Source organism: Miniopterus natalensis, chromosome 2 (genome assembly GCF_054644295.1).
Source record: "Miniopterus natalensis isolate mMinNat1 chromosome 2, mMinNat1.hap1, whole genome shotgun sequence".
In the NCBI taxonomy this organism is placed as follows: Eukaryota; Metazoa; Chordata; class Mammalia; order Chiroptera; family Miniopteridae; genus Miniopterus; species Miniopterus natalensis.
The window spans coordinates 28552811-28567265 of NC_142082.1; the positions used below are offsets into that span (position 1 = coordinate 28552811).

At 39.3% G+C, this 14455-nt stretch overlaps 1 protein-coding gene across 1 annotated transcript in view; it reads right to left on the reverse strand.

Annotated features, from left to right (window-relative positions):
- Positions 1 to 231: 231 nt before the first annotated feature.
- The window catches only part of MYO16 (myosin XVI), a 385194-nt gene continuing 370970 nt past the window's right edge, over positions 232 to 14455 (reverse strand). The window contains exon 35 of the mRNA XM_087814233.1: positions 232 to 1599. Coding sequence (XP_087670359.1) covers positions 1372 to 1599 — 228 coding nt within the window. The 3' untranslated portion in view covers positions 232 to 1371. The remainder of the gene's footprint in view (positions 1600 to 14455) is intronic.

The following is a 14455-nucleotide window of genomic DNA, read 5'->3' on the forward strand; positions in this document are numbered from 1 at the left end:
CGTGATATTCCTAAAACTGACATATGTCTACATAATAACTATATCTAAACAATCATAAAGCTTTATTTGAAAACAAACCACTAGAGCCTGAAGCTTGCAAAAATGTTGAGAAAAACTTAGGAGGGGAGGCTGGATAAATGAGATGGCTTAATTCCCCTACGGCTCTGATCAGGAAGGGGAACCGCTCGTGGGAGACAACAGCAGCAGCAAATAAATAAAACCACAGAAGAACACAGTTGTACCTTTTTATTGGCACAGTCACTTTGCAAAGGCTGGTATGAATAAAAAGTTCTGAGCAGTAAGAACCGGCGGTCTGATGCCACCGCTCAGAACTTCCCGACAGCCCACAGAAGCACATCGACAAACAGGCGGTTGCATTACAGGAGAGTTGAGGATTATAGCAGGTGAGCCATGCACGGGGGCTCCAAGGACAATTGTCTTGTGACGCAGCAGCACTGCTCGAACCAGGAAATCTCAGCGTGCTTATTTGTACTGTGTAGACCTTTAAATGGATATGACCCTTTCATCCCAACAGCTATGAATTTGAAGCCATATGTGCTGTGACGTAAATTTTCCTGTAACCTATGCTGAAGTCAGGAGATGAGATTCAACTAAAGAGCTCACAACCCACATATCCAGAAACACAGGGCATAGGAAGGAACTGCCTCCTAATGAATGAATGAACTATAAAGCATGGGACTTGGTCCATATATATATATATGCAGGGCGAAGCTAAAACAACAACAGAGTCCCGAGATTCTTAGGTACTTTAGGTTAAAAAAAATGGTATGTAAAAGAAAAAATTTTCTAGAAATAATTTTTAAAAATCTGTATTTTGAAGAAAGGGAGCACCACCAATTGCATCAAGTTATAAAACACAGTAAGAAACATGTAAATAATTTTCAGGTTTGTAATTCCAATAAAACACAAGCACCTACAAAGAAATTAAAACACATGTCCTGTAGAAGGTATTGTAATAAAATGACTGGAGTATGAGAAACATGTGGTCAGACTATATAAAAACAAGTGTACAGTATGCATGGAGCCCTCCTCTCCTCCGCCACAGTCCCCTCTCACCTCATCCACATATTTTTATGGCCTTTCTCTTGCTACATAGGGGTAGCATGGCCCTAGAACCATGGAGCCTGAAAATCAGAGTGTACCCCCATGGAATGGGTAAAAAAACACACACACACGCACACGCACACACACACACACATCCAGGGAATCTCGGGTATTTAACTTCTGTGTCCTGTGCTTTTCTGTGTAACGCGTGGAGAGAGCACCCAACAGGTCTCAGAGGCAGCCTTCTGTTGAGGTTGCCTGGGATCACTCAGCGGTGTCATCCTGTGGGCCTGGAGTTCGGCCCCATCAGATCGTGGCGTCCCAGAACCCAGAGGGCAGCTTGCTGCAGGGGGGCCCTTCGGGCTTCTTCAGCAGCGTCGGCTTCTTGCAAGGAGGCGGGGGCGGTGCTCTGGGCTCCGAGTGCTGCAGGATCTGCTGCCAGTCTTCCCTCTCCTCGCAGAGCTTTCGCCTCCAGTCCAGCAGCTCCTGCAGGGCCACGCTTTCGTTCTCCGAGAGCCTCAGCTGATGGATTACCTGTGGGAGGAAAGAGCGGGAGAAAGGAACACCAAATCCGTACTGGGAGTGAGCGAGAAGTATAAAGGCAACACCTGGATGCCAAGCGGCTGGACCAGGGTCAAAAGAGACATCACCCATTCCCTATAAAACCTCCAGGCACCCAGCAAACGGCATCCGACCGGGTCAACTGTGAGCTGCTGAATTAAGATGAGTGGCACAAAAAACAAATCAGTGAAACATACAGGATAGGTGCACTGGTTAACATGTGATTACCTCTGGTGATACAAGAGACTGAAATGTCTATTTGCCCTTTGCCCTCTATTATTATATACATTCTTATAATGCCGTGTACTTTTTCTTCATTTAACTTAATACAATTGTAATTCTGTCTGACGTTTTTGGATTTCTCAAGGAAATCCCATTCTAGGATCCACTCCATCTATGCAGTTACTAGTCTATATATATATATATATATATATATATATAAAATATATCTTTATTGATTTCAGAGAGAGGAAAGGAGAGGGAGAGAGAGAGATAGAAACATCAATGATGAGAGTCATTGATCGGCTGCAGCCCGCAACCTGGGCATGTGCCCTGACCGGGAATTGAACCCCAATCGCCTGGATCCCAGGTCGATGTTCAACCGCTGAGCCACGCCCGGCCGGGCATTAGTCAATATATTTTAAGGTGATGTGACACCACTCTGGCCACCATTTATTAACCCAAGGATGGACCCCCTTACTTAAGAGGGCCCACTCACAGTCAATGTTAAGAGAAGACTGCACTGATACAGAAACTGTTCCCGAGAGTTAGGTGTGGCAAGGGACAGACACTAAAATATCAAACCAGCTCAGTGGAGGCAGGTAGCTGTGCTTGAGAACACCTGCGGCCCCACTGGTGTGTCAGTGCACATGCTATTCTGTAGCAGCGAGTCACAGCTGTGATCTAAACTAGCAGACTTGTGCTCTCTCAGACCTTGGGACTGCAGAGATGGGGACTTTAGGGGCCTTTGCAGGACAGCATCAAAACATGCAACTGTGTCAACTACTTCCCCTCGTTTCCTTAGGAAACCTGAAGAGAGACACCCTGGAGACTGAGCTTGCCCCCGACCGAAGCTGGGGCACTTCAAGACAACCAGGCCACATGGATTGCTGTGGGTTCCCCCTTCTGCCAGCAGCCTGTCGCCTGTAAGAGCTAGATACTGCAGAAACCGTTTTCTCTATCCATTCTGAAGTGAGGTTGCTGGTTTAAGAAATGAGATTCTAGCCATGGGCCTTAACTGAGAATGTGGACATTGGGAGCATTCAGAGGAAATGAGATGGCTCATCCCACCTCCAAAGCCCTTGCTACTTCATGCCAGTGCCGATTCCATCCCTTCATCAACACAAAAGAAGATAAAACAAAGCAGGACACAGGTGGTTTCCTCTCATATGACAACAGGCACTTGAGAGAAGCACAGGTTGTTGGTGTTCCAGGACAACGCTAACACCAACACCCCCACCTGGCCATCTGAGCCTACAGTCTGCCCCAGGAAGAAGATTTTAAGGCCTAGAATCAAGCTCATGGGTCGAATGCTGAGACACGGTGCTAATACACAGAAATCAGGAGGTCAAACCCGTATCTGGCATGCGTAACTAGATTTTGCAAGCTGGTTCTTTAGCAAAAGGAGTTTCCCCAAATTAAATTTAAAAACAACCAGAGAAAAAAACAAAAACCTAAGTGTGGGAAACAGGACTGTGATTGTCCAATTCCTGAAGCAAGCTCCAGGCATCAATAGAAAGGGAGCTGCTGAAGCAGCATCCCCACTTGAAAGGGTATTTTTCTCTAGGGCTCAGGACTGCACCAGAATGACCTGGAAATGAGACATTCTCCTGCTGGGAAGATTCTCGTGGCAGCCAGATTGCCTCTGCTGTCAGGGAAGTGAGCCAAGGAAGTGGGGTGGAGGGTATGCATAAAAATCATTTATTCAGCAACACTTTAGAGTGCTAAACACGCGCCAGGTACATTTCTAAGCACCTGACAAGTGTTAACTCATGCAGTCATCCTAAGAACTCTATAAAGCAGTGCTAGCATTTTGTGATGAGGAAACTGAGGCACAGAGAGGTTAAGCAATTTTTCCCAAGTCACTCAGAAAATGGTGGAATCAGGCAAGCTGGCTCCAGAGTCTTCCTTCTTAACTATTACTCTACAGCGCTTATCATTTACTTAACAGTTGTCCAGGATGCTAAAGACCAGGGTCTCTATACCACCTTTGTTTCCCCTTCTTTTTCCAAATGGAATTTGAGTGCAATCTGTATGTTTCCTACATTAATGTTTTTTAGTTCCTCTATTTTCTCTACTAGTGTATTCTGTGTTGATTACATTTAGCTTCAGTCTCATTTACTCTAGGGATAGTGAGTATCTGGATATACGTTCCTTGGCACACATTCAGCATATAATAGCAACCCCTGAAAAACGTTGTCACTGGGTTTATTTTTATGAGAGAATATTTAATTGATGGAGGGGTACCTCTTCTCAGTTGATTACTTTCTCAAAGCTTCCTTGAAATACCATCTTTCTTAAGTAACACAACTTCATACTGATCTAGAGTACTTAGGAAAAACAAACAAGGAACTTCTACTTCTGCACAGGATATCGTAGGTCATGGCAGGTTACTGCTGTCGCAGTGTAAAATGATAAGACAGGAAAAAGCTACAAAAATCACATTTTTAAAACATCACAAAACTCTGGCAAAACTGAGAACTAGAGAAACCAAATCCTGGATGGAGAGAATCTGAGAAAACAAACAATTACAAGCTGCTGTTTTGTTTCTCTTGGGGACATTTGCCAATTCTGCCCTTCTGTAGGTCTAGGGAGCCTGTTATATAAGAAAGAAAATCTACACAATATTTTGCAGGTGCATGGGACTAGAGACACAAAAATTTGAGAATCCTCATATGCATGGCAAGGGACATTTGTTAAGTTCTTCAGCTGAGTAAGTGGTGCCTTGGGCCAAAAGCTTATAAAAAGTAGAATGAAACGTCCTACAATGACAGAGATGCTTTCAGAAGCAGAAATTTAACAGGGAGATGGTAGCCTCAAGCGCCTGACTAGTCTCATCTGAACAACTTGCAGGCTTTAAGAGTGAGTGGGGCACACAGATGGAGAGTGGAGCTCTCAAGAACACAACTGGAGCTACTGTAATGTTTCAGTGCTAAGGGACCTGATAGGTTCTCGAAGCACAGGAGGGTGCAACCTGAGGATTGGAGAACTAGAGGTAGGCTGGTTCTCCAGCACAGCTCAATTTGTGATTAGATTGACATGATCACGCCTTGCCTTTGCTTCCTAACAAACGACGGTGATAACCTTTTGGGTAGAAAACATCACCTATAATTTGTTTACATACAATGCTTACCGTGCAATCAGAAATTACTATACATGTAAAAAGACAAGGAAATTTACCAAAATTCAAAAGACAAAACAGATTCACAGATGATCCAGATTTAGAGTCAGCAGGTAATGACTAAAATACTATGATTAAATATTTAAGAGAACAGAGGAAAAGACAGACATATAAAAGGAACAGCAGAATACGCATAGGCATAAAAGGAGTATCTGAAGAAGAGATACAAAGAATGTGCCAAGCAATTGTCAGAGATATGTTTCCAAGACTCATGAATAACATCAATGCATGCATTTAATCAGCTCAGTAAAACACAAAAGATAAAAACACAAAACATCACCAACAATAAGAAAACACAAGGCACATCATATTAAAAATGCCAATGACCAAAAAAAAAACCAACTTTAAAAATCCAGATGAAAAGACACATTACCTTCAAAGAAACAACAATGAGAGTGAAAGCTGACTATGAAACAGTAACATAGGAAGCCAGAAAACAAGGAATCACAGGTTAAAGTACTGATAGGAAGTAATTCAACCTAGAATTCTGCACTCAAAAAAATCTCTCAAAAATGAAAGTGAAATAAAAGTGTTTTTGGACAAACAAAGCTGAGGTAACTTGGCATCAAAAGTCTTGTGCGTGTGTGTGTGTGTTTTAAGATGAGAAAAATGATATCACATGGAAAAATGGAAATTTAAGAGAGAAGAGTAGTGCAATTAAATGCATGGGTAAATAGAAATTATATGCTTGCACTATCTTATAGACAAAACTATATGTGAAACAAGAATGGATATCAACAATAACTACAAAATCCAGGAAGTGTTACATGGAGTTTAGAGGCTCTAAGGCTCTAGCAGTATTAGAAAAATGATAAAAGTAGTAAAATCTGTTAAGATGCAATAAGTAAGGTACATGTTTTATTCTCTGGTGAAATTGTAGTGAGAGAATGTATAATAAATAAGTTAACATAATGGAAATGTGAAATTAATATTCAATTAATCTAAAAGAAAACAAGAAAGGTATACAAAAAGAATATAAAATTGGATTCAACTCCTGACAAAACAGAGTAAAGCATAAAAACTAGACCAAGAGAATCCAGATCTCCACCCAGCAGTGGGCACTGCTCTTCCAGGGCCTGATGGCATGTGCTGGATTTATCTTCATGCTGATGTGAACACACAACAGTCCTCACACCAAGCACAAAACACACCCATTTTATATTTCTTTCCAATCCTAAACTCTTTTCAGTAGCTTTGCATGGTGACCAAAAACATACTAGGTCTGACCCTCTGCTAACCTTCATAATAGAAACAGATTGACAGCCTGAGTCACCCCACAGAAGCTGCACCAATCCACTGAGTGACTTTCAGTGGCTGCTGAGCTGAGTTAGGCTGCGGGGAGAGATTTTGACAGACAGTGTCCCAAATCCCCTAAGTCATTGCTACACTGAAAAAAAAATGCCCTCTACCCTTTCAAAGCTTCTCAATGTTTATTAAGAAAATCTGAATTCCCAAGTACATTATAAAAGGTGAAACTTATAGACACAAACCATTTGAAAGCACTTTCTTAATGAGGCTATTGATGTCTTGAATAATGTAGTGAGAACAGAAGAATGCCATCTTTGAGTCAACGGCCAAGAGCTTTCTAGACTTCTTTGATAAGCAAAAATATGACTGATGTTTGCAATAATCAACTAATGCTCAGATTAAACCCTTTCATTGAGAGATCCCATGGAACTTTATTTTCTGTTATAGAGATTGATAGATATTGAGTAAAATTGCATAGGTGTATAAAGATCGTTGCTAGAATGGCATAAATGAGATGCTAAAATATTAACATTTTTGATCTTCAGGAGGGTATAGGGGTATTAAATGGCGATGGGGGAAAAACAACAAAAAACAAACAAAACAAAAACAGAATCTTTAGAGGTTATGTCTTACATGAAGGTTAAAATTCTGTGTAAGGCCCTGGCCGGTGTGGCTCAGCTAAAGGTCGTGGGTTTGATTCCAGGTCAGGGCACATGCCTAGGTTTCGGGTTTGATACCTGGTTGGGGAGCATACTGGAGGCAACCGATTGATGTTTCACTCTCACACCGATGTTTCTCTCTTCCTTTAACTTCCTCTCTCTTTAAATCAATAAAAAAGCATGAAAAAAATTTTAAAAAATTTCATGTGAAGATATATGATAGGTTACTACTTTTAACACAATGAAGTTCAGAGGGCATTTTAAAATTATGATCTGTGAAATGATAAACAGAAGATCAGAAGATGAGGACAGTGTGCTCTGACTAATGGCATTTATCTGCTTTAGTTAGATTAAGTTTATTAGATTGTGAGGTATAAGAATCATAGTTGTCATAGTCAAGAGCTTTTATATTTTAGAATATCAAGCAAATGCAACTATGAATATTATTTAAATGGTGGCCAAGTAATATAGAGGCAATAAAAAGTATTCACAATACTATTCAGCATATATAAAAATCTAAATCAGTGTTTTCCCATTCTTAAAATTTCATAACCTATTGCTAATAACAAAAACACTCAGTTTCCCTTATCATTATTTGATATTTCACAAAAAATATTATCATTAAAAAGGCAATACTGATTTTTTAACAAGAATTTCAGTTTTGATATTGAAAAGGAAGCATTTCTTTTCAGAAAGAGAAGAAATGGCTCTGGGGATTAGGGATGCTGCTGGCAACCTGGGCTGGAGTCAGCTGGCTGCCAGACAGGTCTCGCTGATCTGGATTTGTTTGTCGGATAAGGAGCCATATTGGTGTGTTTTAACTTAAATCTTGTTTTTCACTGCTCTAAAAGATACATTTCCACCCCGTGCCACTACTTCAGATAGCTAGTAGCTCATTTATTTATTTTCTCTGACATGTTTTACATAATAGTGTTCACACACAAAATCATCTTTCAGAGCCAGAAGGAAAGTGTTGTGACTGGGAAGGTAAAAGTGTTCCACATGGCCTAAACTTTGGGTATCAGACACCCTGCTTTTAAAGAACTTTTATACATGCAACTTTTACACAAGTGTCTTAATGTGTTGCCATGGCATAGAGATGAAGTGAGTCAAAAGGAGGGAGTTTTTTGTGTATTTTTTTTTTCAACCTTTTTTTTAGGGTCTTTTTATCATTTACCTGGGAAAGCAAACTCTATGGAGGAGGGTCTGTAAAGACTTCAAAGATGTGCTAACTTTTAAATTTTGAAAAAGGAGATGGTCAATCAAATAGAAAGGAGGGAAAAAAGGCAGGGAGAGGTGTCTCCACAGGACTTGATGTAAACACTGAACTTCATTCTTTTACAGGGATTCACAAACCTATGAAGACACTGAGGTTGGTTGAGCAGACACAGTGTGGTGACAACCCGGACTCCTGAGTCAGAGGGCCTGGACTGGAATCCTAAACTGGACACCTAATAGTTATATAACCTTGAGCAAGTCCATCAGTTTCCACATCTGTAAACTGGGATCGCAATACTGCTCTACCTCAAAAGGATGGGTAAGGATTACCTGAGTAACATATGTGAGCTACTTACAGGTGAGCTCTCTATAAATGTGGGTGATTATGGCTTTGTCACTGATAGCTGTTTGACTTCAGACAATCTCTAAACATTCTGCATTACAGTTACCCTGATGAGTCAATATAGTTAAATATAACCGAGTCTTGCAATTTATGGTCCTATATAAATATAACATAGTCTCTTCCTTCCTTATTAACACGAAGCTCTCAAAATACTGAGCAACATCTTGGATTTATAGCATAACTATGACTTATATATGATTTTAAACTAAAGGAAGTTAATCAGGAAGAACATGATGAAAGGTCGAGAGGAGGTTTTTTGAATTTTAGAAATAAAATAAAAAGGGCATACACAACTTTTAGTGAATAATTTAAGTAACTGTTAAATGTTTCTGAAATTGGGATTTGATATGTGTTTTTAGGGGTCCTTAAGTTCTTGGGACAATCCAAGATTTTCTGCATTTTGATTTTTATGTTTTTAAAAAAGTAAAGTAATTGTGCTTTAGATCATTCGAATACCTACTTTTTAAGCGAGCACTCAGTGAGATTTTATTTTGTGACTTCGTATTTTATTTACAAGCAGATTGAGACAAGAAGTATTATTTGTATTGTTGCAGATTAATAAGAAAAGAGAGATGTATTTAATATGCAAGTAGGCATTCTCCAAGAAAAAGCTGTGATCTGACAGTGTAGGCTGCATAGCAGTTCAAATAGAAAACTGTGACAGACTTGAGTAAAATCAGTGGCACAGGATGGTAGAAATGTACTGAAGGTCAAGGAATCTGAGTCAGTATCATCTTTATATTTTTAACAGTAATTACATGACAGCTAAACAAAATCAACCCTAATAAAAAATGTTAAAAATTTTAATATTTTTGCTTTTGTAGGTTTTTGTTCAACTGAATTTTTAAATTTGCTTTGGTTTTACAGCTGTATGAGAGCTAGAAGAATAAAGGTATTTTATATAACAACTTAATTAATATTATAATAAATAATTTAAGAACTCTTAAGAATCAAAGATAATTTTTTTTCAATTAAACAGGATCATATATATTATCAAAGTGAGAAAAATGGTGATCCATGTGGGCAGAATTCCCTGTGGGTAGAATTAGTTATTGCTTGACAAGACTATGGGTGTCCTTTAAAGTCTAAAATGAGTAAATTAATCTCTACCCAGCACAATGTATCCAGCTCACTTACATGGAGGGTTTAAATGCAGTTGATGTATGAATGCCTGAATGCATGTTTGAGAGAAGGAACAGATGTTACCACAATACAGGCATACTTCATTTTATTGTCCACCGCAGATATTACATTTTTTACAAATTGAACGTTTGTGGCAACCCTGCGTCAAACAAGTCTATAGGTGCCATTTTTTTCTACAGGCTCAAATTATGATTATTATTTTTCAGCAATAAAGTATTTTTTAATTAAGGTATGTACATGATTTTTTAAACATAATGTTATTGCACTCTTAATAGAATGTAGTATACTCTAAACATAACTTATATGTACTGGAAAACGAAAAAATTTGTGTGACTTGCTCTCTTGCCATATTTGCTTTCTTGCAGTATTTGCGTTGTTCAATGGTCTGAAAATAAAACCACAGTATTTCTGAGGTACACCTGTATATTAGACTTGAGGGTTTTTGTTTTTTTGTTGTTTTGTTTTTGGAAACTTAAGGACAATGAGGCACCTCACTTCCATCAAGGCCAAGAAAAGGAAAGGAAGAGAGTTCCTTGAAGTAATGACAGATTGACCTTGGACAAATCTCATACTTGAAATAAAGTTTATATCTTGCAGATTCAGATAAGGCCTTTTCAAACACTACAAAGCCCTAGGAACGTATTAAAAATGTTCTGCTGCTCTGAAATCACATAGGGTGTGGGTGGTTTCAGACCCCGTCATTTATTCTGGATTCAGACATGCCTGGATGGGTTTGAATGGCTAGTGAATGGGGTCACTGAAGGGAGTGGAACAGTTACTATGGACTTCAGGGGGGCCAAATAATACAATGCCTTAAGCAATCAAATATACTTATGTTATGGACTGAATGTTTGTGTCCCCCAAATTCACATGTTGGAATCCTAAAGCCCAATGTGATGGTATTTGGAACTGGGGCCTCCGGGAGGTGATTAGGTCATAAGGGTGGAGCCCTCATGAGTAGGATTAGTGCTCTTATAAAAGAGAATGCGCAGAGCTCCCTTGCCGCTTCTGCCAAGTGAGGATAGAGTGACAAGTCGGCTACATGTAAGACAGCCCTTACCTGGCCATGCTGGCGTCCTGAACTTAGACTTTCAGCCTGCAGAACTGTGAGAAATAAATTTCTATTTTCTATAAGCCACCTGGTCTAACATATTTTGTTATAGCAACCCAAATGGACTAAGATATTTTATGGCCCGAATTATTATTTTCGAATAGCATGGTGGGGAAATGGTACTATTCCATACCAGGTACAAAACCCAGGCTTCTAGAAAAGGGCACAGGCTGTCAGCTTAAAAGTCTCTGAAAAGAAAATATTTTGATGGAGAATCTAATAACATATTGTAAATTATTCTGTGATTTTTATTTTTAAATTTGACATTCAAAAGAGATCGGAAAGCTCCAGAGTTTAGGAGCCACTTGTGATTCAGTATGAGAAAGCACTGAGTCACCGTTTACTGGGATCTGGGACAACCTGAGCCCTCAAACTGACAAAGGTGTCAGGGGCAGAAATATTAATCATGCTCTGTTAACCGTGATTGTTCTGATCTGATTAGAGAAAGCACATTCGAAGCTGGCTGAGAGTGTTAAGCCCTGGGACATGGGAGTTAACCTGGGGATGCGGGTCCATGCTCCTGTCCAGAGAACTGCCTAGCACCGTGGAAAGATGAACAACCTTGCCCCGGAGGTGCCCCGCCCTTTTGCAACCCCCAGCCCACATTTCCTGGAACCTGGAACCTTTATACCCATTCTTATTCCTTTTGCTCACTTCCCCATGAAATCTTTGTCCTTTTACCCAATATAAGCACCTGGCTTTGGGGGGGGAGGGTGGTTGAGCAGATTTTATGAGGATGACCCTGCCGCTCCCCATACTGCTGGCAATATTGGAATAAACTCTCATACATGATTCAACCCTGTCTCTGCTCAATTGGCTCAAGTAGTGAGAGGCAACCTGGACCCATTTGTTGTCCAGTTTCAAAGGGACCCACTCGACAACCACAGAAATCCAGGCATATTACTCACACCACCCCCACGTGGGCTGCATGTAAGAGGTGGGTCAGTATTTTTTATTACACCCCCGCTGGTTTACACCACCTAAATTGGGGCCTTTGTTGCACCTATAACTCCACATTTTTCTTTCTATTCTTAAGGAAGGATTATAGAAGAAACCTAAGTCATCTACATTCAATAAATAGATATGCCTTTTAATACCGCATTTCAAGCTCCCAGGACGTGTGAACAGATACAGCAACCGTCGGGGTCCAAACTCATTTCTCTGTGGGCTAGGATGCCCATCCTTGAACAAAATCTCTGACTTTCAGTAGGTTTTTAACAAGAATATTCTTTTATTCTTGAAACAGTAATCCTTAGAAATAGTGTTACTTAACACACTGGTGATTACTACCTCAACAACTCAGTATGGGGGTTAAAACAATGCTTTTATTTTGCTATTGAGAAAATCTTGCTGGTTAGATATTTAGCAGTTCAAGATGTGAATGTAGTTTCCATTTTTCCACCCAGGTTTGTAAAGTATTTGTGTCTTCTAATGTCCAGGATATATCAATTAGATATGAAGAGTGTGATAAAAGGACATAAAGACTGAGTTCATGCAAGTTTTATATCTAAAGTGGGACATTTATAATTAGTTCACTTACTTCCAGGGATTAAAAACCACTAAATCTCTCACAACCAAGAGGAAAACACAATATAATGTGAAGGCTTAATGGGGTTTATTACTTATATATCTATTTACTAATGGCATTCTATTGTCATTAATAGAGTTTTATGAGATGAACTAATTAAAAATGAGATATAAATTTTCTTCTCTTCCTGTGGATGTACATTCCTATGAATAATATTAATAAATGAAAATTAATAATTTGCTGCTGATTTTTACCTTAAGTCTTTCCCCTGTAGGACAAAAATAGCCTTTGTTAAATAATTCATATGCAAAATTATGTTGCTGTTCATTTGTCACAGAATTGATTTTTCTATTGACTATTCACCCAGAGGTGAAAAGAGGCATTCACTGACATTTATGGAAGTTAAAAGAAGGAAGCCTCTTGACTGAAGAGCGAGTATTAGTGTTTCAAATGCAAATCCCATTTCCTCTCCATGCTAACACAATGTTGGAGGAAAAACGAAACTCGAAAATCACAGTTTGTAAAACCAAAGTTTATCTAAATACATCCTAAAATGTGGCATAAAATGTGATTTAAAAGAGTCTTTGATTAAAGGGTTGTATATTTCTATACTTCCAAAAAAAACCAAGACAGTGATCTGAAAGTGAAAATGATACTGTTATAATTAACGAGTTATTAATAACAGGAAAGGAGGAAAGGGAAGGCCAGACTTTATAGGCATGTTCCCTGCAAACCACTGAGGGGGGAACCACATAGGTAAGATAGACACATGCCTAGTAAAGTTGGGGTGATATAGGGAAGATACTTGCCTGTCAATCACACCTAGGGACAGAGATGGTTGGCCAGAATGGGTGTGGCCACTGCAAACACTCGAAATTTTGGAAAACATAATCCCTGGAACAAAGGAGCTCACTCTCTTGTGCTTTTGGGACTCTCGGGACTCTTGTTGCCAGGGTTCACTCTCTTGATTCTCTTGCATTCGCCCATCCCGCCCATGGCCGTGCAGATCCACGCGCAATGGGCTGACAGACTGCAGAGGGGGAATGCGAGCCAAACTAGCCTAATGCTGAACCGGACCCGGTGCCAACAAGAAGAGGAAACTCTGGACACTGGCTCTGATTTTAGCTCTACTGAAACCCCGCTACATTTCTTCTATGACTGGATAAGGGAAATGGGACTTTGGAAAATCAGGAGTGTAATTCCATGGAAATAATGCTTTTTACAATATCTTATTCGCCCATGGGGGCCTCCAGAAATATTTATTCCGGGGTACCCCAAGGACCCCACTCCCACTAACAACGGTGGGAGACGAGGCACGCCTCCTCTGGTAACAAAGGCAGCATTTTTGATTTAGGAAAAAAGAGTTTGATCCTTCCAAATTTAGAAATAGGCATTTATGCAGCAGCCCAAATCAAGTTCTTCCTTGCTCTTTTGTTTCCTGTGCTGACTACGGGTTAAATAAAGGGGAAAATATCCTGCATATGGCAGGTTCCAAGTCCTACTGGAAACAAGAGTAGCTATATCTGTACAACCAGCAGTGAGGGAGGGAAGACAGGATTTTAAGTTTTTACCTTATCTGTACACTTTGATTTCTTTTAAAAATTAACTACTTTACTTTGATAAGAAGTAATATTATATTGGAATAGATTTAGTATAATTTAAATGGACATTTATTTGCATTTTGTAGCTGATTTTAAGTTCACAGCTATGAATAAAAATGGACTCTGATGAGTGAATGCATGTTTCTATTAATGGAAAGTTATAAAATAGAAATTTAAAATTGTACTGCACATTATGTGATATAATTAATTTGTGACATTTTAGGATATGGATTTTGTATGAGCTCTGGTCTCTTACCTCAATTCATTTAAAAAACATGGCAGTATAAGTGACTAGTAGATTGTAGCAAAAATTGATAACATATATTTAGAGTATGCTTGTAGTAATGACATATTATAGTAATGGGGTTCAAATTCAGGAACTATATGGAAAAACATAAATCTATTATATTGGAAACAGAAAGTAAGAGTATTACAATTCATTTAAAAATATTTTTCTTGGGATTATGTGGGACTCACTTAAAATACCAGGAGGTATTATTGAGGAAAATTAATCTACT